This window comes from Hemicordylus capensis, chromosome 6 (genome assembly GCF_027244095.1).
Source record: "Hemicordylus capensis ecotype Gifberg chromosome 6, rHemCap1.1.pri, whole genome shotgun sequence".
Classification (NCBI taxonomy): Eukaryota; Metazoa; Chordata; class Lepidosauria; order Squamata; family Cordylidae; genus Hemicordylus; species Hemicordylus capensis.
In genome coordinates, this window is record NC_069662.1 from 120,236,261 (window position 1) to 120,260,611 (window position 24,351).

At 43.6% G+C, this 24,351-nt stretch overlaps 1 protein-coding gene across 9 annotated transcripts in view; it reads right to left on the reverse strand.

Moving 5' to 3' along the window:
- Nucleotides 1–17,413: 17,413 nt before the first annotated feature.
- The window catches only part of SP4 (Sp4 transcription factor), a 302,392-nt gene continuing 295,454 nt past the window's right edge, over nucleotides 17,414–24,351 (reverse strand). For all 9 annotated transcript variants that reach the window (XM_053261505.1, XM_053261506.1, XM_053261504.1 and 6 more), the window contains one exon: nucleotides 17,414–21,254. In XM_053261505.1, the coding sequence (XP_053117480.1) occupies nucleotides 21,007–21,254 (248 nt within the window). In that variant the 3' untranslated portion in view covers nucleotides 17,414–21,006. The remainder of the gene's footprint in view (nucleotides 21,255–24,351) is intronic.

A 24,351-nucleotide genomic window follows, 5' to 3' on the forward strand; every position in this document is an offset into this window, starting at 1 on the left:
TGCCTCTCAAGGGAACAAAATCACGCCTTTAGCCACTTAGGGCTACGCCTTTGGAGGAAGGAACCACCCGCCGCCACTCCAGGGGACGCAGGAAGGCCGCCGAACTAAAACCCGGGGAGAAGATAAAAAGCCGGTGCGTCATAAGCACGGGTGTAGCTCTACCTCTAGGAGCCTTCGGATATGCGCCCCCACCCCCCCTCATGAGCAAGAGACTCACTCATCCCCCTTTTGCTCTCCCCTCCTTTCTCAACACGCGGTAGTAGGTAGTGTACGGCAGGGAATGAGCGTCGGCATTGCCCAGAACTCCTCTTTAGGAGTGATCAACAACAAAACTAACCAACCATCTCGCAAAATCCGTTTAGTCAAAGAAAGCCAACGTGATGGAATCCCACCCCCATCCCTCTCTCCTGTTTTCAGATTAGCGCAGGGAGCACTGCCAGGATTCTGAGTAGTTCTTCTGTTTTTCACTTGTAGGTGAAGTTTAAGTGACAACAACAACCACCAGTGATTGCGATGAACTGAAAGCATTGATGTCCTGTCCGTTATGGCGAAAAAATAGAAAGTGGAATGAGAAAGGATATTGTGATTCAGAACGTTTCCTGTCTACAAGAGGAAAGTAATCCCGAGCCCGGGAACAAACAGTCGCTCTCCAGGAACAGGCGTGTTAATTTCAAGGTGAAAAGGGAAATTTCAGAACTGTCCAATTCATACAGGTAGCATGCACTGTATGCTACAACACTCTGGGTTTATTTGTCCAGTCTGTTGCCAAATCTTCCTCAATAGCATTGCAAAAATATGGCCCTTCCTCTCTGCCCCCTCAGCAAAAACTAGTTCATGTCCTGGTTATGTTTCACCTTGATTACTGCAGCCTTTTTCTCTGGTGGTCTTCCGTTATCGCAACAATGCCTTTGCCTCAGTCCTGCATTCTGCTGCCAAAATAATTCACCTTTCTTGTTGCTTGTCACATCACACCCCTCCTTAAATCCCTATTCTGAATTCCGGTCTGCTCCCAGATCCTGCACAAGCTGCTCTTCCTTACCTTCAAAAGGTAAGGGTGGCCAGTCACACAAAGGATCCTGCCCATAATTTTGCTCATGCCACTGTGTTCCCCATGGCATAAACTGCAATCTGTCCTTGGCCTTGCTCCTCCTCATCTCTCCACTCTCAAGTCCCCTGACACACTCGCCTGTGATCTTCACTCCTCCAGCTCCACTGCCTTCGACCATGACCAATTCAACAATCTCCTCGTCTCTCAGATTGCTCCATCCTTTCCCCCAGCTGTCCCTTATGCCTGAAATGCCACCCCAGCATACCTGTGTGATGCCTCCTCTCACACTTCCTTCAAATCCTGCCTCAAAACCCACCTTGGCTTAATTCCCTAGGCTCCATACCCTACTGCAACCAAACCTAAGCACATGTACATTAAATAATATTTTCCCTTTTACTCTGCCTTCCCTTCCCTCTCCTTCTTTTGTCTCCCTTGTTTCTGAAGGAGGAAATCAGGAAGGTGTCAAGGAGAGGCAGGGTGGTAATAATGGGTGACTTCAATTACCCCACGTAGACTGGGTAAATTCACAGTCAGCTCATGACAGAGAGGTCAAATTTCTAGATATGCTGAATGACTGTGCCCTAGAACAGTTGGTCTTGGAACCAACCAGAGAGAAGGCAATCTTGGACTTAATTTTGAGTGGCACCCAGGACCTGGTGCGTGATGTCAGTGTCATCGACCCTTTAGGGAACAGTGACCATAGTGCGATCAAATTCAGCTGAAAGGGAAAACTAGGGGAGTCACTTTACTCCAGATTGCATGGAGTTTACTCAAAATCACAATACTAGAAGCCCAGTTAGATTGTATACCCAAAAGGAGGAAAGGTACCACTAAGTCCAGGAGGATACCAGCATGGCTAGCAGGTACCATCAAGAGAGCCATAAAAGGGAAGAAGACTTCCTTCCGAAATTGGAAGGCCTCTCCAAATGAAGAGAACAGAAAGGAACACAAACTCTGGCAAAAGAAATGTAAGGTGACAATAAGGGAGGCAAAAAGAGAGTTTGAGGAACATTTAGCTAAAAGTATCAAGGGAAATAATCAAAAGTTCTTTAAATACATCAGAAGCAGAAAACTTGCCAGGGAGGTGGCTGGACCATTAGACAATGAGGGAGTGGAAGGGATTATTAAGGAGGATATGGAGGTTGCAGATGAGTTATTTGCATCCGTCTTCATGGATGCATATACCTGTTCCTGAACCAGGCTTTTTAGGGATGGAGGCTAAAGAACTGAGTCAGATAGAAGTGACAAGAGATGATGTTCTAAACTGTCTAGAAAAACTGAGAACTAACAAATCGCCAGGGTCGGATGGCATCCATCCAAGGGTCCTCAAAGAACTCAAATGTGAAATTGCTGACCTCCTTGCTAAAATCTATATTTTGGCCATTGGCTGTAAATAAAGTATCTATCTATATTATAAATTCTCCAAGACAGGCCATGCGTGGGGACGAGGTAGAAAGGAGGCAATTGGCTGACAGAGTTTGCAAGCAGAAGCACCTGATTGGGAGGTGGGGATTCCCTATGCAGATAAGGAGAAGGAGCCTGTGATGGTTAAGGACAGTTGGAATGCAACTGTTACTGGTTGGAAGATGTTCTTGATTGTAGAGGAGAGGTGTGTGTGTGTGTGTGTGTGTGTGTGTGTGTGTGTGTGTGTGTGTATAGCAGGCAGGGGTCTGCAAAAAGATGGGTTGTGAGGGAGGTAGGAGCCCCTTCAGGAGAAGGAGGATAACGTTGTATGAATTAAATGAGGAAACAAGATGAACAAAATCTGTTAACTCAGGGAGGGAGGGAGAGAGAGGGGGGGAATGAAGGGAGGGGAAGAAAGAGTGGGGAAGAGCAAGTGGAGGATAGAGAAGGAGAAAAAGAAGGGAGGGGGAAGAGAGACAGAAGGAAGGGCAAGAGACAGGCCTGAGCCTGTCAGCAGCCTGAGGGGAATGAGCGGCCATGGCAGCACTAGCAGCAAGGAAGGGCCCAGTCAACCACTGCTGCCGTTTGGGGCTACCGAGGCCATTGTCAGAGGGAGGCAGGGAGGCAAGGGATGGGCCCGGGCCTGTCATCAGCCTGAGGGGAACGAGCAGCCATGGTGGTGGCAGCAGCGAGGTTGCTGCTCCTGGAGGGATGAGCTGGAGTGGGGTTCAGGTGAGGGTGGGGAGGTCTCTGGGGATAGGGGGCTGCAGCTTGGCCAATAGGCAGCAGCAATGCTGCAGCCACAACCAAGAAGGGTGAGGGGGATAGAAGCAACGGACTGGAGGAGGAGCAGGAGTTCAGACCAGGTGAGGGTGAGATCTCTGAGGTTAGGGGAGCAATCAAGTACTAACGCGCAGATGCTCTAGAGCGTGCAACAGTTCCAGCATTGAAGCGGAGAGAAATAATGGTGGTGGTCAGGATGCAGACGTGGAGGGCCAGCAGGCGAAGTTCCTCCGGCCAGAAGAGGTGGGTAGACGGTGGGCGAAGCCTCCTCAGCCAGGAAGAGGAGGCGGTGGTGGGGAGAAATACTGGCGGCAGCGAGGAGGTGGGCAGATGGTGGGCAAAGCCCTTCCAGCCGGGAGGAGGTGGTGAGAGGTGGTGGCGGGATGGCCTGGCCCTGGCTCACCCAATGGGGAGAGCTGCGGGGGGTGGGAGAGCTGCCGGGGGAGACAGCGAGCGAGTGAGCTGAAGGGCGGAGAACAAGCGAGCTGAGGGGGGGAGAGCGAGTGAGAGTGCTGCCAGGGGATGCCACAGGCTCAGTGCACAACTGCACAGATGCTCTGTGCGGTATCAGCTAGTCAAGTCAAGTTTTATTTACGGTCCTAGACCAAACAATCCATGCATACAAATAGCAGAACAATTTATAAAAACTCTATAGGTTCTCATTATACATCTTAAAAGCAATATAACAAAATTTAGCTACAGAGTTAAAATTATCAGCTAGTATATTACTTATTCCTGCAATTGGGCTCTGTACCAGAGGACTGGAGAGTAGCAAATGTAACACCGATTTTAAAAAAGGGATCCAGGGGCGATCTGGGAAATTACAGGCCAGTTAGTTTAACATCTGTTCCAGGCAAATTAATGGAAAGCATCCTCAAGGATAAAATTGTAAAGCACACAGAAGAACAGGCCCTGCTGGGAGTGAACCAGCATGGCTTCTGCAAAGGTAAATCTTGCCTCACCAACCTTTTGGAGTTCATTGAGAGTGATAACAAGTGTGTGGATCAAGGTGATCCAGTTGACATAGTATACCTGGACTTCCAAAAAGCTTTCGACAAAGTTCCTCATCAAAGACTCCTGAGGAAACTTGGCAGTCATGGGATAAGGGGACAAGTACATGTGTGGATTCCTAACTGGTTGAAAGACAGGAAACAGAGGGTAGGTCTAAATGGAGAGTTTTCACAATGTAAGGAAGTAAAAAGTGGAGTCCCCCAGGGATCTGTATTGGGACCGGTGCTTTTAAATTTATTCATAAATGATCTAGAAGCAGGGGTAAGCAGCAAGGTGGCCAGATTTGCAGATGATACCAAACTCTTTCGGGTAGTGAAATCCAAAATGGATTGTGAGGAGCTCCAAAAGGATCTCTCCAGGGGGAGTGGGCGACAAAGTGGCAAATGAAGTTGTGTTGGCAAGTGTAAAGTGATGCACATTGGGACGAAAAACCCCAACTTCAAGTATACACTGATGGGACCTTAGCTGCCGGTGACTGACCAGAAGAGGGATCTTGGGGTCGTGGTGGACAGCTCATTGAAAGTATTGATTCAATGTGCAGCAGCTGAGAAAAAGGCCAGTTCCATGCTAGGGATCATTAGGAAGGGGATTGAAAATAAAACTGCTAATATTATAATGCCCTTATACAAAACGATGGCGCGGCCACACCTGGAGTACTACATGCATTTCTGGTCACCACATCTTAAAAAAGACATTGTAGAACTGGAAAAGGTACAGAAGAGGGCAACCAAGATGATCAGGGGCCTGAAGCACCTTTCTTATGAGGCAAGGCTACAACACCTGGGGCTTTTTAGTTTAGAAGAATGACAACTGTGGGGAGACATGATAGAGGTCTATAAAATCATGCATGGTGTGGAGAAAGTGGATAGAGAGAAATTCTTCTCCCTCTCACATAACACTAGAACCAGGGATCATCCCATAAAATTGATTGCCACAAAACCTAGGACCCACAAATGGAAGTACTTTTTCACACAACACATAATCAACTTGTGGAATTCTCTGCCACAAGATGTGGTGACAGCCAACAACCTGGATGGCTTTAAGAGGGGTTTGGATAACTTCAAGGAGAAGAGGCCTATCAATGGTTTCCAGTTGGAGGGCCAAAGGCCATCTCTAGCCTCAAAGGCAGGATGCCTCTGAGTACCAGTTGCAGGGGAGTAAGAGCAGGAGAGAGGGCATGCCCTCAACTCCTGCCTGTGGCTTCCAGCGGTATCTGGTGGGCCACTGTGTGAAACAGGATGCTGGACTAGATGGGCCTTGGGCCTGATCCAGCAGGGCTGTTCTTATGTTGAATCCAGATTGTGAGCCCCTTGGGGCAATGATCTGTCCTCTCATTTATGGATAAGTGCTATGTAAATGGGATGAGACTCTATAAATAAATGACATCCAGACTAGTACTGTGCTAGTGCAAAAGTTCTTCCAGACTAAAGCTGTGTTGTTGCCCGAGTGGTGAAAGGGGAAATTTTGTACTATCTTCCATTTCCTCTGAAGCCTACTGTGCATCATGTCACACATGATGCCACACATGATGCCTCAGGGACATATTTCCATGGCATACAGTGTTGTGGAAAGAGTTTTGGATTTGGACTAAAGAACTCAGATTCAATTCCTTATTCAGCTATGAAGGATGTACAACTTTACAAGGTTGGTTGAGGACAGGGGCATAGCTATAATTGAACAAAGGGGATGCCCCACTGGGTGGGAAACAGCCCTCCCATCTCTCTGACTCCCTGCCAAACTGCTGGCTCCTGATTAGAGTGTGTGATATATTGATATTATTTGCACAAGAACAAGACAAAGGGCATGCCAAGAATGTTTTGTTTTTCACCGTCTCCATGTAGTAGTTCTGCTGCAAACATATGGGGCTGCGGGGCGGGGAAGAAAGCGTCAGGTGTGCCCAGGGGCCAATCTTCACTTCTTGCCCCGGGGTCCACTTCAAACTCATTACACCCCTGTGTGAGGATAAAGTGGGATAATCCCCATGTATGCTGCCCTGACCTATCTTAATAGGATGATAATACAATGCCCTAGTTCATATATGCACTCCAGATGACTGAAGGATCATCCTCACATGATGGAATGAGCTCCCCCACCTCCACCAGCACAGTTCAGATCATACCTAGTGTGAACTAGGTGGCCAGTCATACAGAGGCTCCTTCTGATAATTTTGCTGAATTTTGCATAAACTTCAATCTTTCCTTGCCTTTGAAACCCCTGTAGTAAAACGGAAATAATGTTAATTATTCAGTATAAAATACTCTGATGAGAAGTATAAGCTAACCGTTTCTGGATTCTAAAGCCCACCAGCAGCTTACTCATAATTTTGAAAGGACTAAGGATAGAACCCACATCCCAACTGATGTTATCACAAGGACAAACATAATAGTTAACTCTTTCATAGACTGACAAACTTTGCCAATAAAGACCTCCTTTCAACCTCACCATGCGACCCAGAAATTGCAACCAAATGCACCTTTATAAAATAATCAGTCTGATTAGAGGCACCTTTTAAGAGCAAAGAGGCACATTTTAAAGTGGCGATTCTCTTATATTTAGCAGGGGGAGAGCTACTGTCCCTATGAAGCCCCAGCAGAGCATCCTTCCAGTGGCTGTTGCTGGAAACCCCTATGTTTCCTTTTAGATTGTGAGCCCTTTTGGAACCATTTTATTTATTACTACTTTATGTTTCTGTGCACACTGGTTTGAGCACTTTTGTTGAAGTTCTCATTAAAAGCAGTAAAAGAAGACAGAAATTGTGGCAATTGCGACAACTGAATTGATGTCACTTTCTCTTGAATTGATGTCATTTTTCTCTTTTGGCAAAAAACTGTTGCTTTTTGCTAGTGTGTGACCATCATCTCTGACCTCATAAGACAGGTACTTCTCAATACCATCAGGTGAATCAAACGAAAACATTGCGCTGCAACATTGTGACTTCTCCCATCAATAAAAGGTCTAATCTATCTCACAAAGTTGTTATAAAGATAAAAGGATAATCCCTATGTATCCCGTCCTGAGTTCCATTAAGGAAGATACTAACGTGGTAACAAAATGGTAGAGTTGTGAGTAAAGTTGATTTGGTTTTATTAATGTTGTCAACTTGTATTAACATCCGCTTTTAAGCAATTGTTTATAGTAAATGAATATGTATAATCAAAATGCAAATATGTGAAATATATGCGTCTTTTAAGCCTGCTTTCCTTAAGAAAAGTAAGCTTATGAGATCAGCCAGCTTTCTCTGTGAGTGTCCATATATGTGTGTCCCTATTAACTTTGCAATGACTAGACCGATTTGAAACAAATTCGGAACAGCGGACACCTAAGCAGCATAGTCTGTGATGATGTCATGCACCCCAATTAAAATGGCGGACACGTGAATGTTTGAGGTGGAAGTGGGCTAACTTGTGAATCGTCTAACCAATTTGGACCAAATTTGGAACAGTTATAGGGATACATATCGACACCCCAATGGCGTAGTTTATGATGATGTAATCAACTCCAATTCACGATGGTGGATGTGTGGACATTTGAGGAGGAAGTGGGCTAACATTAAGATGTGAATGTTGGAGGTGAAAGTAGGAACCAATCTGAACCAAATTTGGTGCAGATAAGGACACATAGGGACACCTCAACAGCATTACTTGGTGATGATGTCCTCCACCCCAATTAAAGATGGCGGATGTGTGAATGTTTGGGGCAGAGTGGACTAACTTGTGAAGATGATAGTTATCAATTAAGATTACAGGTATCCCTGATTATCTGTGCAGGTTCCGTTCTTGTTTACAACTGCAGATATTGAAACATTAGAGAACACCTTGAGTGAAATGAACTGGACGTTAGGTTCTTGTAGGGCAAAAAAAAAGGCAGAAATAAGAGCAATAAAGCAACATACCATGCTCTCCAGCTGTCCAGCAATGCCCCCCCCCAATTCTGCAGATTTCCCACAAAAATTCATAAATTCATGGAGATCATATTTTTTTTTAAAAAAGCCACAAAATGGCTCCATTCAGCAAAAATGGTGGTTGGAAATGAACTTGGAGGTTATTTCTGTCCATCTAGGAACTGTGGATAAGTGATGAGTGAAACCATGTTTAGATCCGTGGATAACGAGGCCGGTTGTACATAGCCCAACAACAGATATGCAAAACCACTGGTGCTGGGTAGGAATGTGCACAAACCTGTTCAGAGGCCTTTTTAAGGGCCTCCGAACCAGTTCAAACAACTCGCTGTTTGGCCAGTTCAAAGGCGGGGGTGGGTGGCCTTTAAGGGTGAGGGAGGGTGCCTTTATCCCTCCCCCTTTGTTTCCCCTACTGGTATTCCATTTTAAAAGTGTCCATCGGGGCAGCAGCGTACCTCCCTGCCTCCTTGTGTCTTCTTTGGCCGGAAGTAACAGGAAGTACCCGGTGCATGTGTGTGTGCACACATCATGCTTGCTCATGCACACTTTTAAATGGAGCACTGGTGGAAGAAACATGGTGGGAGGGATAAGGGCACCCTCCCCCGCCTGTAAAGGTATGCCCCCCACCTTCGAGCCACCCCCCCGCTGGTTCTGTGCACATCCCTAGTGCTGGGACCAAGGATGAGGGCCACCTGTATAGTGAAAAGATTAGCTCATACCAGAACTTTGTGTTGAGATACTGAAGTGTAACTTTTGTTTATTAAATTAGTTATAGCTTCTTAGAAATAATGACCATCTTCAAAATATTATTTTATTCCCTATTAAAGTAACATACCAGAATGTATGCACATAACAGAAACATAATTCTGTTATGTATGCATATGCACATAACAGAAACCCAGCAATTATTTTTCCTAGGGAAAAGCTGTTTGGGGAGGAGGCAATCTGGAAGCTATGTGTGTGTGTGCTTAATTCTTTTCTCACTTCAGATCATCCAAGCTTCCTTCCTATCCTTCACTGCAGCATTCCAAATGCACACCCTTGCAATAAGCATGGCATCCTTCACTTATAGAACTGGTCATCAAAACTGGCCCCCATTATTAATCAGCTAAAGCTGATATGATTAATATATTCATTAAATCTCAGCCTGTTTTTATGATGTCTTGTCACTTTTAGAAATGTCTTTTTTCCCTTTCAACATAGCCAAATTTTTCTTCCTTCTTACAGTAACAAGAACATTCTTACTGTAAGCTTTAGTCCCAACAGTTGAATAAGCATGTGTTTTGTACAGTACCTGAATTTGTTAGGCACTGAACAAAATAATGGGGCCATTTTCATGATAAAATGTGAGAGTGGGCAGGGAGGAAGCCTTGCAGCTTACCTCTCCTGCAGACAATTGTCCTGTGGTGCTGGGTGCGCAGATCGCACGCCCAGACACTCAGCTGCTGGCCCTGACAGCACGGGGGCCAAGATGCATCATCCTGGCCCCCGGATATCCCACAATGCACCCCGTGAGAGCACGGTGCATTGTGGGGATTTCCCAGTGACAGGCAGGATTCCATCAGTGCTTCAGCACCGGCTGAAAGCAGCAGGCACTGGCAGACCAACAGGGAAAGGGAGTTAAGGGAGTGCTTGCTCTCTTAACCTTGTTTAATAGGTTTCACAATGGGGTTAGGTGGCACTGGCCCACCAGGATCAGGTCTGGTCCTGGTGGTTCTCATGCACAGCCTAACCCGTGCTGGGTATCCCTAGTATGTGTAAGTCTGCATGTAAGAACAACCTCAATAAATAATAGAACCTTTCCTTTAATATACTTCTCAGACTAGCAAATGCATAACTTAATTACATGGATCTAGGATACCTTGTTAATGTTTTTTCATTGAGCAGATTACTGGTAAACTACTTCTGAAACTGAGGGCAGTCTCAAAAGCAATTTGTGATATGGAATGGAGATATGGAATGGAGGGGTATATTGATGCCAAGGGAAAAGAAAAAAAACTGGTCTCCTTGTGTGAGCCTGAGTAGTCCTTTAGATCCCAGCCAGTATTTATAGTTTTGTTGCTGTTTTTATTGGAAAAGAAAGCTGGGACATTCTAAATAGAAATGTCTATTCCCATATGTTGCCCCACATTCACAGGTTTTGCTCAACATTCCTTCTCTTACTGTAGTGTGAGAGAGAAGGTATGGAGCAGCGCCTTCTCTATTATGGCAGCTGCATTATGAAACGCCTTCCTCCAAGAGATCCAGCTGCAGACTCACTCTTTAGCTTTTGTTAGCATCTGCAAATGTTTTTAAGTTAACTTCTGAAAGGAAGAAAGCTTATTAAAATAATCATGTCCATATGTGTCCACCCACTAATAAATTATGTGTTTATAGTCTGATACACACCAAATTTACAGGACATGGGAGGGGATCTTGTTGGGTATTTTTCCTCCCACCTGCCTGTTTGATTCAGGATACTCAAAGTATAAGCACCACCCCTTTAGACCTCATGTGTTTACAATCTGATACAAACCAAATTCAGAGGAGGGGGATTATGGGGCATCCTGATATAGATATATTTTGCTTAGCCATTTTGAAACAAGATGTTGGCCACTTACAAGTTTTAAAGAGGTGGTGTTTATAACGTGTGTTTACAGTCCACGACAAACCAGATTCACAGCACAGAGGAAACAGGCCTAGTGGACAAACATAATTTTCAAGTAATTACTACTAAATAGATTTCATTCTAAACCTTTAATGTGACTTCAGTATTGAAATAAGCAGAAAGTAGGCTCCATTAGTTCTACTTAGAATTACTTGTTGTTCTCAAAGGTATTGTGGGGCACTTATTGACTATGCCTGATTAGAAAAACAGGTTGCTTACCTGTAACAGATGATCTGGTAGTGGTCCTGGACAGTCATAACAGTGGGTTCTGCGCCTGCGCAGACCAGCTTCGGCAAGAATTCTATAGCTCCTCGAGACGCCTGCAACCGCCTACTGCACGTGACTGCAGCACCATCTGGTGGCGGTTGGGCGTCCTTATACTCAGTTTCTTGATGGCCGACGACTCAATGTATCCTAAAGTCTCATTTCAACTTCAGCTTGTGTAGCAGCGGGGATGGACGGGCGGGTTTTATGACTGTCCAGGACCACTACCAGATCATCTGTTACAGGTAAGCAACCTGTTTATCTGGATAGTGGTCCTGGACATTCATAACAGTGGGTGAATCCCAAACCACCTCCTTGGCGGCGGGTGCCACAAGCTATTGCAGCACTCTTTTAAGGACCGCCCGTCCGAAATCTGCTTGTGCTGCGTCACGAAGGTCCACAGCATAGTGTCTTACAAAGGTCTGGTGAGAAGCCCAGGTAGCTGCAGTGCAAATATAATCAAAACTTATGCCAGCCAGGTGCGCAGCTGAAGTGGCATAGGCCCTGGTTGAATGTGCATGGAGCATGGCGGGAGGGGTTACCCCCTGAAGATCGTATGCCAACTTAATCAACTCCACCGCCAGTACGAGAGTTTCTGTCTACTTGGGGACAAGCCTCTGTGTTTCTCTTTTTCACAAATGAATAAATGAGTAGTCCATCGTACAAGATGTGTAGCCTTTAGATAGTATAGGAGGGCGTTGCGCACATCCAGAGAATGCATCGAACGCTCCAGAAGAGTGGATGGATCCCTAAAGAAGGTTGGTAGCACAATGTTAGTGTTCAAGTGAAAGCTTGTAACAACCTTTGGCCTGAATTCTGGATCTAGACGCATAACCACACGGTCCGGATACAATTTGGTATAGGGCTCATCAATACGAAGGGCTCGGAGCCCACTGACCCGCTTCACGGTGGTCACAGCTATTAGGAAAAGCGTCTTCAACGTCGTTAACTTTAGAATGACCTTCGCCAATGGCTCAAAGGGTGCTTCCGTAAGCGTCGACAGCACCAGCGACAAGCTCCACTTTTCTGCTGGTGGTCTCACCGGTGGGTACATATTATTAATGCCCTTTAGAAAGGCTTTGCATTTTGGATGAGAGAACAATGTTTTGCCGTCCCAACCTGCATGACGTGCCGAAAGCACCGACATATGTACCCTAAGGGAGAAGTTTGCAAGCCCTTTGCTCTTTAATGAAGTCAGATAGAGAAGGACATCCCTGAGGGTGGCGTGCTTAGGCTGGAAGCCCTTTGAGGCCACATGAGAGCAGAATCTACACCTTTTCGCATTGTAACTACGTCTTGTAGACGGCTTTCTTGTGTTCAAAAGTATCTTCTTCAGTAACCTATCCTCCACGCTGTCAGCAATAACCCTCGCATTTCTTGTTCCCGTCTGTTGCAAAGAGATCCACTCGGGCTGTCCCCCAAGATTGGAAAAGCTGTCGCACGATGACTGGATTTAACTCCCACTCGTGCTGACGTAGCACACCACTTGTACGCAGCTCCCTGCTGAGTGAGTCCGCAAGGCAATACAGGGTTCCCTTGATATGTATTGCCATGAGATGGATCGACTGGGGAACACACCACTCCCAGATCTGCAAACTGAGGTTGCAGAGTTACCGTGAAACCATTCCGCCTTGCTTGTTTATATAAGCGCTGACAGTTGTATTGTCCATCTGAAGTAGGACCACTCGACCCACTACGAGGGGCTGGAACGCTTGTAGTGCCTTGAAAGCCCCGAGGAGCTCTAAGTAATTGATGTGACTGCGGGTCTGTGGATGAGACCACAGACCCTGAGCTGTATGATGATCTAGGTGGGCACCCCACCCGGTCATTGAGGCATCTGTTGTCACAGTGACTGCCGGCTCTGGTAACTTGAACAGCATGCCGCGAAGCAGGTTTTCTCTTTTGTTCCACCAATGTAATGAGTCCAACACTTTCGAAGGGAGCAGCAATTGTTTTGTCTGGGGCTCGGCCCTCGGGTGGTAAGCCTTCAGGAACCACTGTTGTAATACCCGCATTCGCAGGCTTGCATGTGGGACTGTTGTTGTGCAAGAAGCCATCAGGCCCAATAGTATCTGAACTCGACGAGCCCTCTGCAAGGGCGTTCCCTGAAGGGGCGTATCAGTGACTGAATTTGCAGGAGGTGTCCTTCCGGCAGGAATGCCCTTTGAGCTAACATGTCCAACCGCGCCCCGATATACTGGAGACAGGTAGACGGCGGCGTTAAGAAGGACTTTTTGTAATTGACCTGTATGCCTAGGTTCGTCAGCAGCGATGTCACCACGGTCACATGATTCTGCAGGTCCAATTTCGTCTTTGCTGTCAAAAGCCAATCGTCGAGGAACGGATAAATCGATAGGCCTTGTGTACGTAGATAAGCAATTATTACCGCAACCACTTTTGTGAACACTCTTGGGGCAGTGACCATCCCGAAGGGCAAGACATTGTATTGGTAAAGTTGTGTTCCTAAGGTGAAGCACAGGAACTTGCGATGATTCGCCCTGATACCCACATGAAAGTACGCATCCTTTAAGTCTAATGTTGCAATCCACTGCTCCTCATGAAGGAGAGGTAGGATGGCCTGCAATGTTGTCATTCAGAACTTCCGCACTTCGATGTACAAATTAGGTGTTTCAGATCCATTATGGGACGTATGCCCCCGTCCCTCTTTGGGATTTGGAAATATTGGGAGTAGAATCCCGACTGTCCCTGCGCCCACTGCACTGGAGTGATTGCTTCTTTTAGCAGCAATTGATGCACTTCTTCTCGTAGCACTGGAGTCTCGGGGGTGAACTTCACACCTGAGAAGGGTGGAATCTCGTTGAATTCGATCGCATATCCTTCGTTCACAATACGGAGAACCCAGCGGTCCGATGTTATGTGGTGCCACGCTGGCGCGTAGCTGGCCAGTTTGATGGTTACATGAAGTGGCATCAAGGAGATGTTGGTCCTTGAGTTGTTGTTCATTAAATTGTAGTTGCTGCTTATCTTCTTGGAGCAACTGTTGGATCTGTTGCTGCCATGTGCAAGTGGGCTGCAGCCTAAATCAAAGTTGCTGCTTTGGCTGCTGTGCAGCTTTATTTCGTCCCTGTTGGTTCGACTTATTCCTATTGTAAAATGGTCTTTTGTTGTACCGCTGATATTGGCACTTGTAGTCTTTACGCTCAGACTGGCGATAAAACTGCTGTTTATGTTGATACTGCTGGTACGGCTGATACCTGCGGTTAGCACCTTTTTGAGACAAAAAGGAACGAGCAGTCAGTCTGGACTTCTTCCACTGCTCCATTGTCACGTCTGTTTTGTCAGAAAAGAGACCCTTTTCGTCAAATGGGAGGGTCTCAATATGATCCTTCATGTCTTGTTGAAGGCCTGTAGCCCTCAGCCAAGCTCCTTTGTCTCCGTAAAACAATGGAGGATGTCAAAATTCGAGATTCTGACTCAGAAAGATGTTTCACATTTGCTAGCTGTTGCCTTGTTGTAGATGTTGCCCTGGCAAAGGTACTCTCAAACTGCTTAATAAACTCCGTAGGATTACGCGAGTTATGCTGCTCAAACAAAGCCTCCCACAATGAGTGGGTATACTTGGCCTGACAGGCAATATAATTTGCAATCTTGATGGAAAGACAAGCCGTAGAATAGGTGCAGCGACCTAACACATCAAGTTTCCTCCCTTCCTTATCCGCAGGGGTAGTATGCCTCCTACCCCCCTTTGAAGTAGTCGCACAGTCCACTACCAAAGAGTTTGGTGTTGGATGGCGTACGAGATACTCATTTCCCTCTTCCTGGACCTGATAGAGAGCCTCAAGTCTCTTGGAGGTAGGAGTAGAGGCTTGTACCGTGTTTCCCCGAAAATAAGACAGTGTCTTATATTAATTTTAGCCCCAAAAAATGCACTAGGGCAATTAGCGGTACATCAGAAATTACTGCTAGGTCTTACTTTCAGGGTAGGTCTTACTTTCGGGGAAACAGGGTAGAATTTCCCATTCTGACTTAGTCGCCCGCGATATATGAGGCAACATGGGAAGCGGCTTTCATCATGTTGTAGACTGGATCGTCTAACTCGACCGTATTTTGTTTCAAATCGAGTCCTAAGACTTTAGCCATCTCGGCTACTTGTTGGTAGTAGCCCTTCATTTCTTCGTTGGGTGAAGCAGAGGGAACCACTGCTACATTCTGCTCTGGATCAGGCGGTCCTGGATCCTCTGGATCCCCAGGGTCTGGTTCTGTGGTGTCGGAAACATAAGAGTCCAATTCGCCATCATCATCATCAGAGACGGCAATAGGTGACTGTCGCACAGGTAATTGCCATACAGGTGAGTGTCGGACAGGTGCGTATCGCACAGGTGAGTGTTGTGCTGGCGAATCCCCTACTTCTGTCGAGGCTAACAGTCTGGAAGTCTGTTGAATTCTGATAGTTTGAATGGCTGCTGGACATGCTGGAGGTACTGGTCTCACTGATGTCCTAGGAAAATCTGCCTGGAGTGACACTGTCCGTTGATCAGGACGGTAGGCAGAGGGCTGGATTGCCGTGTCAGTCTGACATACCGAAAATGGTGATGTTTGAGCAGCAGATTCAGAATAAATAAAATTAGTTTTCCCTTGATTGCGCTCATTTAGCCATTGCGAAAACAGGCAGTATTCTGCCCGAGAGATGGAGCAGGTCTCACTCCAGTCCACATGGGCCACTACAGGAGTGGCGGTGGCAGAGATCGATGGGGTTTTGGGGACAGAACCCTCAAAGACATTGAAGCCCTTGAACATTCCCGTCGATGGAGAGCTCTCTTCTAATTCCAGTAAACAGGTTAACCTGCGGGATGAAGCCTCACGTTGTAGAGGTGGTGTTTCTGGGTCCTGATGATCTATAGCAGCAGCATCCTCCATAGCCTCGATCCCTTCCGCATCCAGCACGGTGTCCATAATGACCATTGCCGCAGCAGGATCCTCCCTGTCGCCAGTCGATGGCACTCGCGTAACTGGAGTGGTTGTCTGAGACAAAGTGCGGGCTGAGTCTTCTGTCAGCCTCCATGTCGATATAGCCTTCGATGTCGAGCGGCTCTTGGTTGTGTCTTTCGATGTTTAGCAGCTTTCTTTCGTGCCTCGCGGCGTATGCTTTAGAGACATCGGCGTCGACGGTGACTGACGCTGCGTCGATGCCAGGGACGACGAGAGTGCTCGATGCTGAGGAGCTGCAATGGACTGTAGCCCCGATGGCGAGGGGGTCCGGGTCGAGCTATGTCCATGCTCTTTGTGTCGTTCCTTATGTTTTTTCTTTTTTGGAGAGTCCCCTGACGCCGGTGCGACTCTTTTCTTAGAGGTGGAGCCTGGCTCCACAGGCTTCCTAAAAGTTTTATCTGGCATCTTCGATGTCGATGCCCTCGATCCCGAGGGTTCACTGGCCGAAGTCTGCCTCAATATCGCCGGGATTTTAGACTGTGTCTGGAGTGCAGATCCTGGCGCCAAAGGCGTGCCCTTTGCCATAAGAGCCTCCTCCATTAGGGACACCTTTAATCGTGCCTCACGGTTCTTTAGGGTCTGTTTGTTAAACATCACACAAACAGGGCATTTAGCAGTATCATGAGCCTCGCCCAAACAGAAGAGACAGAGGTCATGGCCGTTGGTAGAAGGAAGTTTACCGCAGCATTCGGAGCAGCGCTTAAACGTTGTTTTCTCCTTACCCACTTTCTGTGGGGCACTCATCCCAAAGGTGTCCGAAGGATGGATTGTAAAAGAATGGTCTGCCGTTCCAGAGTCTGAGAGAGAGAGAGAGGTGTCTGAGATTGCCAAACAAACCGTGAGGGAAAACGAAAGTAGAGTGGTCGAACAGTCCGCGTCTTTTCCCCTTTTTTCTTTTCTTTTCTTCTTCTTTTTTAGTTCAAACAAATCCAAACGAAATCCGTAAGAGTAGTCAATCCTTTCCATAGTCGTTAGCCAAATTTTAAGTAATAATTAAAGATAAATAGTAAATACTGAGGAGCAACTGTTTCCGAAGACTGATCCTAACGGCGGTCAGCAAGAAACTGAGTATAAGGATGCCCAACCGCCACCAGATGGTGCTGCAGTCATGTAGAGTAGGCGGTTGCAGGCGTCTCGAGGAGCTATAGAATTCTTGCCGAAGCTGGTCTGCGCAGGCACAGAACCCACTGTTATGAATGTCCAGGACCACTATCCAGATCTCATTTTGCTGCTGTTGAACTATGCTGTGCTTTTATTATATATTTGTATTTATCTTATTGCTATCTTGATGGCTTTTATTTTATTGCACATTGCCTTGAATACTTGGTTTCTGAGTGGGAATGTGACTAAAATGTGTCAAATAAATTGACAATATATGAATATTAAAAATAAATACAAGATTTAAACATACATTTAAACTCAAGAATTTTAATAGGTTACTTGCAAAATGTTATTGCAGGCAACAACGTCTACACAGTTTTAGTTTCAAATCCACAAAAACACACAAAATTTATACAAATTAGCATAGTAAAAATTAATGCCTTAGAGGCTTTGCTGGCAGAATTAATTTGTAGATTCCAGAATGGGTGTTTCTTCCTCTTTTTCTTTTCTTTTTTTTTCCTTTTCATTTTCTTACAAAAAAATGTACAAGTGAAATATTACTACAAAACTCTTTATAAGGATTTTCTGCAAAACATTTACAATTTTACCACCAACTATTTCTCTGTTTCAAAATCATTATGTAGATTTAACACCCTATGCAGCACAACAATTTGTGTGTGATGACAATTTAGTGACATGCATTAAAAAAAAATCACAAGGCATTAGAAATGGAGACTTAAATACAAATATTGTTGCAATAAAAGTTATAAAATTGAAAAATAGGACCCAAACATCATGCTTATCTAAGTTTGACAAATAAACTTTTTTCTCCTAGATTACACACTTTTATTACTTCTCTCATGAAACAGTGTGATAAATAATGACTTAACATCAATTTCTAATGTATTCAGGAAACACATTCACAACCCTATCCCAAGAAAGAAAATTGTAAAGGAAAAACCAAAGAGGAAAGAACAAAGCAAAAAAAAAAAAAGAACTATTCCAACACTGGAGCTCTACCATGATAAATACACTTTGCACTGATAATTACGATAAAGCAAAATTTTATAATGGTTGCAAAGGGAATGAACAGGGAAATACCATTTAAACAAGCTACTACTGCACATCTGTGCCCTATTACGTACAACAGTTATATCCCACTGAGTCAAATAAAGGACACTGAAATTTACGATCCTTCTAAGACTGAAAAGTGGACTCAGAATGGTATGCAGAACAGACTATCAAAATGTTTCTAATTCCAGGAGTAATAAGTGCACCTGCTAATATAGATTAATCTATATTAGATTCTGTTATGGCAATCAGATTTTGATACACTTGTAATAGGGATTTGCTGCAGATTAAAAAATAATTTCAATTTCATATCTGCATACATAAGTATGCAAAAATATCTAACAGTTGTGCAGAGTACACACCTTCAATTTACAAAAATGTTATATTTCTAATTAAACATGATTCTATAAGGAAATTTAATTTGCTAAACTAAGTTTTATAGCACTGATTGTGAAGCATTATGATAAAATATATATTTGATGTTTCAGTTCAATTGCAATAAAATTAATTAGCATTACCTAATAGCCATCTGAATTAAATGCATAATCTAATTTTCTGATGTATTAAAGCCAGATACATCAGCTGAGAACCTTTAAATAAAATATACAAAATAATATTTTTAAAATTCAACTAAAATTTAAAATTTTAAGTCTCTACAAAAGGTTTAAGAAACTTGAAATTTATAACCACAGTGTAAAATTGTTTTCTTTGCTATATATGTACACTGAAAGTATAAAAGACTTTCAGCTTCATATTTAACTACACAGGGCATCCCTAAAGTGTACACAGTACAAACAATTATCACTAGATATTTGTCTTTAAAAATGCATGCAATGCCACAAAACTGATCCTTGTATAAGAATATAAAAATGTATTTGTTCAGAGGCTCAAACAGCTCCCAACAGAAATGATCATTTTAAAAGGAAAAGTGTTAACTTCTTGCACTGTACTTGAAGTAAAACCACCAAAATATTTTGATGGAAAAATATAAAAACCAGACAGTCATGTGATATTTTCCAGTCAGGTAGATTTACAAAATGTAATGTTTATGTCTATGGGAAATGTTTAGAAATCCAAATATATTTGGCCATACTGCTGCTGTGGACTCAAATTTGCACGCAGATACTCCAGTCCAGCATGGGAGAACTGCATGCAAACAACTTTTCACACGTGTAGCCAATATATATGCAGGTGTTCATATGGATGTGCATCCTTACTCACACATTGTAATGTTCATCTGGACCCCAGAGTTTGGCTTTGTGTCATTTCTGATGCACATGGGAATGCACAATGCCTACAGAGGGCCACTAGCTATTGTGGCCAACTAGTTGTCTGTAACCAGAGCTGGATCAGGGACAGAGAATAAACTGGACTCTTTGAACTGTGCTGTTTTAAAGAAATACATATTGAAAACAACGATCACTTATCTCTACTGAGATAAAGCAACTATATTTTTCTAATATGTATTGTACCTGAAGAATCAAAATTGATCAAATAAGATATTACTGAAAATAACTCTTTACAGGCCTATCTAAAGGAAAAATTGAGGGAAAATGTAAAATTCTGGCTGAGATCCCGCCCCCCACCCCAAATTCTTGCAACTAGTTCTGTTCCCTCTATGCCACACAGAAAGGCAATTTTGAAATGGAGAAGGCTTTCCAAAACAGTTTTGTTATATGGCAAAAAAATGTCTGCTGTAAAAAGTCAAAAATCTTACTGGAATTTTTGGGTGGGTCTATATTAGCTCTTGGTCTCAGCCATTATTTTTCATAGGGACAGAAAAAATAGATTAATTCAGTTACACTTTTGGTTGAAGTTATTCATCCTTTTCTTTGGCTGTTATGTCAAAGTCTAAAGAATTCAGTACGTTAAACACAATATTTGATATTGACAAAAACCTGACAGTGGTGCATAAGCTCTACAAAACCTACATCCCATCATTTCCAAGTATTCTAGTAAAATTTAAATATTGAAGTTACAAGTTTCGTAACTGAACTAACTTGAAATGGGATGAAATAAGCTATAGGACTTGTCACATAGGTTCCCATATTTTACTTTTACATAGAAATTAATTAAAACCATAAGTCAATATATTTCTAAGATTCAATATTTGCTACAGTATATACTGGCTCTACAGATCTCTTATCTCTCCTAGAAAGAGAATAATCTGTGTTTACTGATTGTCATTTATACACACTACTATAATGTAGTGGCCAAAACTATCTGAGATGTACCTCAGACCCACAAGCAGCCATATTGCACATGCTGCCATCTGAATTATTTTTTTAAAACTGAGCAAAGATGGCCAAATAATATATATATATTCCACAAACAAAAAACCTCCAGTTTTAATCTTCACCAGATTATTATGCATTTTGTTAAGCCTTTTGCAGAAAGAAAGTTCCCAAGAAAATACCAGAGGCCTTCATGTGAAAACAAACCTAACCAACAGCCACACTGTTGCATATTTGTATTGTTTGTTGCTACAACAAACATTAACATATAATGTTAAAAGAGAACAAGAAATCCAATTTAAAATCCTTTATGTGAAATAGAACTACATAAACCAGTACAGTGTGGAAGCAATATTTTCCTCATCTGTTTTATCCATAATTTATCCATGACAGTTGGTCATATTTTCATTTTTGAAAATTGTGTTTTGTTGTACAATGTACACTTCCTGTGCTAATCGTCCAACTTGGAATACTTACAGAAATCAAGACTGGTTACATGATTTCCTGCTCTGTAATACACTTTTAACAGCCCACTTCCGTATCTTGAAAGGTATGTAAACTTAAGTGCAGCTCTAGGCATTTATATAATGTTCCTTCAAAATTCCTCCATGTTTGTTGAAACAGTAGGAGTTGCTGGGTTTGAATCTTGAGAAATTGCTGCAACTGTGACAATCCTTGGAGATCCAAGAACCTCAGTAACTGAAGAGTCCAATTCACCAGAGGTAACAATAGCGAGGGCTGTTCCTCCACCCTTCTTGTTCTGATGGGTTTTCACATGCTTGGAGAGATGGTCACTTCGCATAAATCTTTTAGAACACTCTGGGCATTCAAATCTTTTCTCACCTATTAAAAAACACAGGTGAGAATACACCATTCAGTTATTCAATAATTACGTTTTCTACAAATATAACCCAGAGGCGTATCTAGGGAAAAGAGCACCCAGGGCAAGCACTGAAATTGCGCTCCTGTCCAAACATCTGACACCCATCTTTCAGATAACTTTACCATAATATCAGCTCAAAAATACAAGTTCAGACACTTTCAGGAGAAACAGGTTGTAAGCAACACACACATGCATACACACATACAACCACACATGTGGCACATATGGGCCAGTCACCTTCCCAAGGAAACACAGCACATCCATGTGCTGGGCATGCCTCCACAGAGCTAAGCAGTGAAAGCTCTCTTTAGCAAATGCTCTGCCACCTCAGCACACCTCACTACAGGTTGCTGCCTCCAAGAAATTCATGGATGGGTTTTTTTCTGTCCAAACAACTTCTGCCTTAAAGGGAGATGGTTGCGATGGGAAATTCTAGGGGCCCCAAACAATCTGAAATTATCCAGCAGCTTACAATAGGCTTGGATCCAGCAGCCTGATCAGGAAGAAGGTAGAAGTTGGAACTAGCCAAAGAACAGCAAACCAGTGTGATATCTGAATCAGAAAAATGGTGTGTGTGTGTGTGTGTGTGTGTGTGTGTGTGTGTGTGTGTGAGAGAGAGAGAGAGAGAGAGAGAGAGAGAGAGAGAGAGAATTTATAACAATAATCTACCCTGCACTACCATTGCCAATTTTCTGTCTCTGCCACACTGCAAAGGTTTGGTAAAAGGTTGCCCCTGCCCCATCATCTCAAGTTCCTGGGTCTAATGGTAAAAAAAAAACAAAAAACCCAATTCTATTGCACACATATTCCATTTCCTATCTGTCGCTGTGACAGATACTAAGGTAGTAAGAGCATATGGCCTGTGATAGTGTGTATTGGATGGAGGACACCAGCCACCTTCTTAGCATTACAACCCTTTCAAAAGTGAGGTCTGCCATAAATGAACCATAGGCAAACAAATATGGTGCCTTGGATAAGTTATACCTCCCTTGTTCAATACAGAGGCAGGCAACAGGCAGACTGGACAGTAAACTTTATGTCTTGTTTGTTTGTTTAACATTTATATCCCGGTCTTCCTCCGAGGAGCTCAGAGCAGTGTACGTGCTTATTTTTATTCTCACAACAACCCTGTGAGGTAGGTTAGGTAGGTTTATCAAATGCACTAGTCAATCAGAATCACAGCATTCAACATGTCTTTTAAAACCAATTGTGTTCAAAGTAAAAAGGGAGTTTCATTGATTTTTTTAAAAAGACATTCTAAAATATAACTTTTTTTAGAAGGCAAGGAAACTTGAGCAAATTTACTTGGGATGCACAGGCAATACAAATCTGAGTACAACTCAGCTAAATTGAAGGGAATAATTTGCAGCACATTAACCACTTATTTCAAAAGACAAGCCATTTATCAGTATGGTAAGACTGCACAACACAGGGATGGCAATACATTGCAAATGCAATATTTCTGAGTGTGAATTCTTACAACAGGTGTTGTTGTTTTTAAGCACCACACAAGTTAAAGACAGGCACTTTCCAAGTTTGAAATCCCACAAACCTTATAATCAGATTGCTTGACAAATATGCAGATAAAGATAGAGCTCTGTATAGAGAATTAAACAGCAAGCGAGTGAATATTTCCATTTTATTCCTTGCCTCTCCTCCCCACCCTTCAGTTTTGCCAGCTTACAAGGTATTAAACCAACACTGTCTTTTAAAGGGATGTTTTGTCCACTTACTTTTGTGCCATTTGTATCTGTTTTTTAAATTCTCGGGTCCCTTGCCAACAACTTTGCATTCTTCTGACTCCCTCGATCAGAGAAAAATCTAGACTCGGGTCTCGCAGAGGCTATTTGAGCATGTGCGGTGGTCGTTTTTATTTTCAGCAACTTTTTTTTAAAAAATGGCTTCCACACATGCTCAAATGGTCCCTGTGAGGTCCTATGCCTTACCAAGCCTCGCAGAGGCCTTTTGAGCATGTGCAGCGACCTCCAAAATGGCCACCGCACTGACGTTTGCAGGCCCAAACAGGCCTGAAAATCAGCCCGGGATGGGCTGCAGCAGTGATCTAAGAGGCTGGTGGTGGGAAGGGGAACCTTTGCAGACACACACCCATGGCCTTTAAGAAGTCCTCCGAATGGGCTACAGATAATTTTTATTTTTTTAAAATCCGTGAATTGGGGAGGGGGTGGGGGCAGCATGGCACTGCCCCCCCACCCAGTGGTGCCTAGGGCATATGCCCTGGCTGCCCCACCCTAGTTTCACCTATGTAACCAGGCAATTCTAAGGCTACAGTCAGTGGTGTGGTCACAGCTTCTTCAACTGGGGATCTTGTCTTTCCTTTTTGTCTTGCTAAGATATAATTATTTTGAATATTGTTTTTAATGCATTGTTTTAATAGAAATTCTGTTTCTGTGTATGTTTAGTTTACCTTATGAATTACTGCTATGTGAACTTAGGAAATTTCATATTAAATCATATTAATATCAATTTGAAAAGCAGGCCTGCATTTGACTTTTTTCACAGTAAAGACATGCTTCCTCTCAATTCAGTTTCACGGTATTGCTGAATGCATGTTTCCTGAACAGATACAAGTAACACTTATATGAGGTCTCCATGTGTCTTTAGGTATAATTTACACCTATGTTCTTTAAAAAGAAACTTGGAAGTTGCCACTAGAGTATTCATCATGGTATTTCCTTGGAGGTGGCCATGGGAATATGGTAAATAATATTGGACAATAATTAACCACCTCCTAACTTTTCATATTACAAACTGGCAGAGTTTGGGCCTCTAACTTTCCTAATCTATAGAATCATATATATGAAAAATAAAAGTCTGGGTTCTGAAGGAGCTATATGTCTTGTTGGATACCCAAAATGCTCACAGGAATCTTTTTTTATATATAATTCTCTTAAACGTACCCATTGCTAATCCATGTGGCAGCTCTCGTGAGAGTTTGTGAGCAGCTGCCGGGGGGCTAGCGATGGGGATTGGGGAGAAATCAGTCATGGCAGATGGTGATGGGCCAGAGGAGGTAGTGGGCTCACCAGCCAGCCAGTG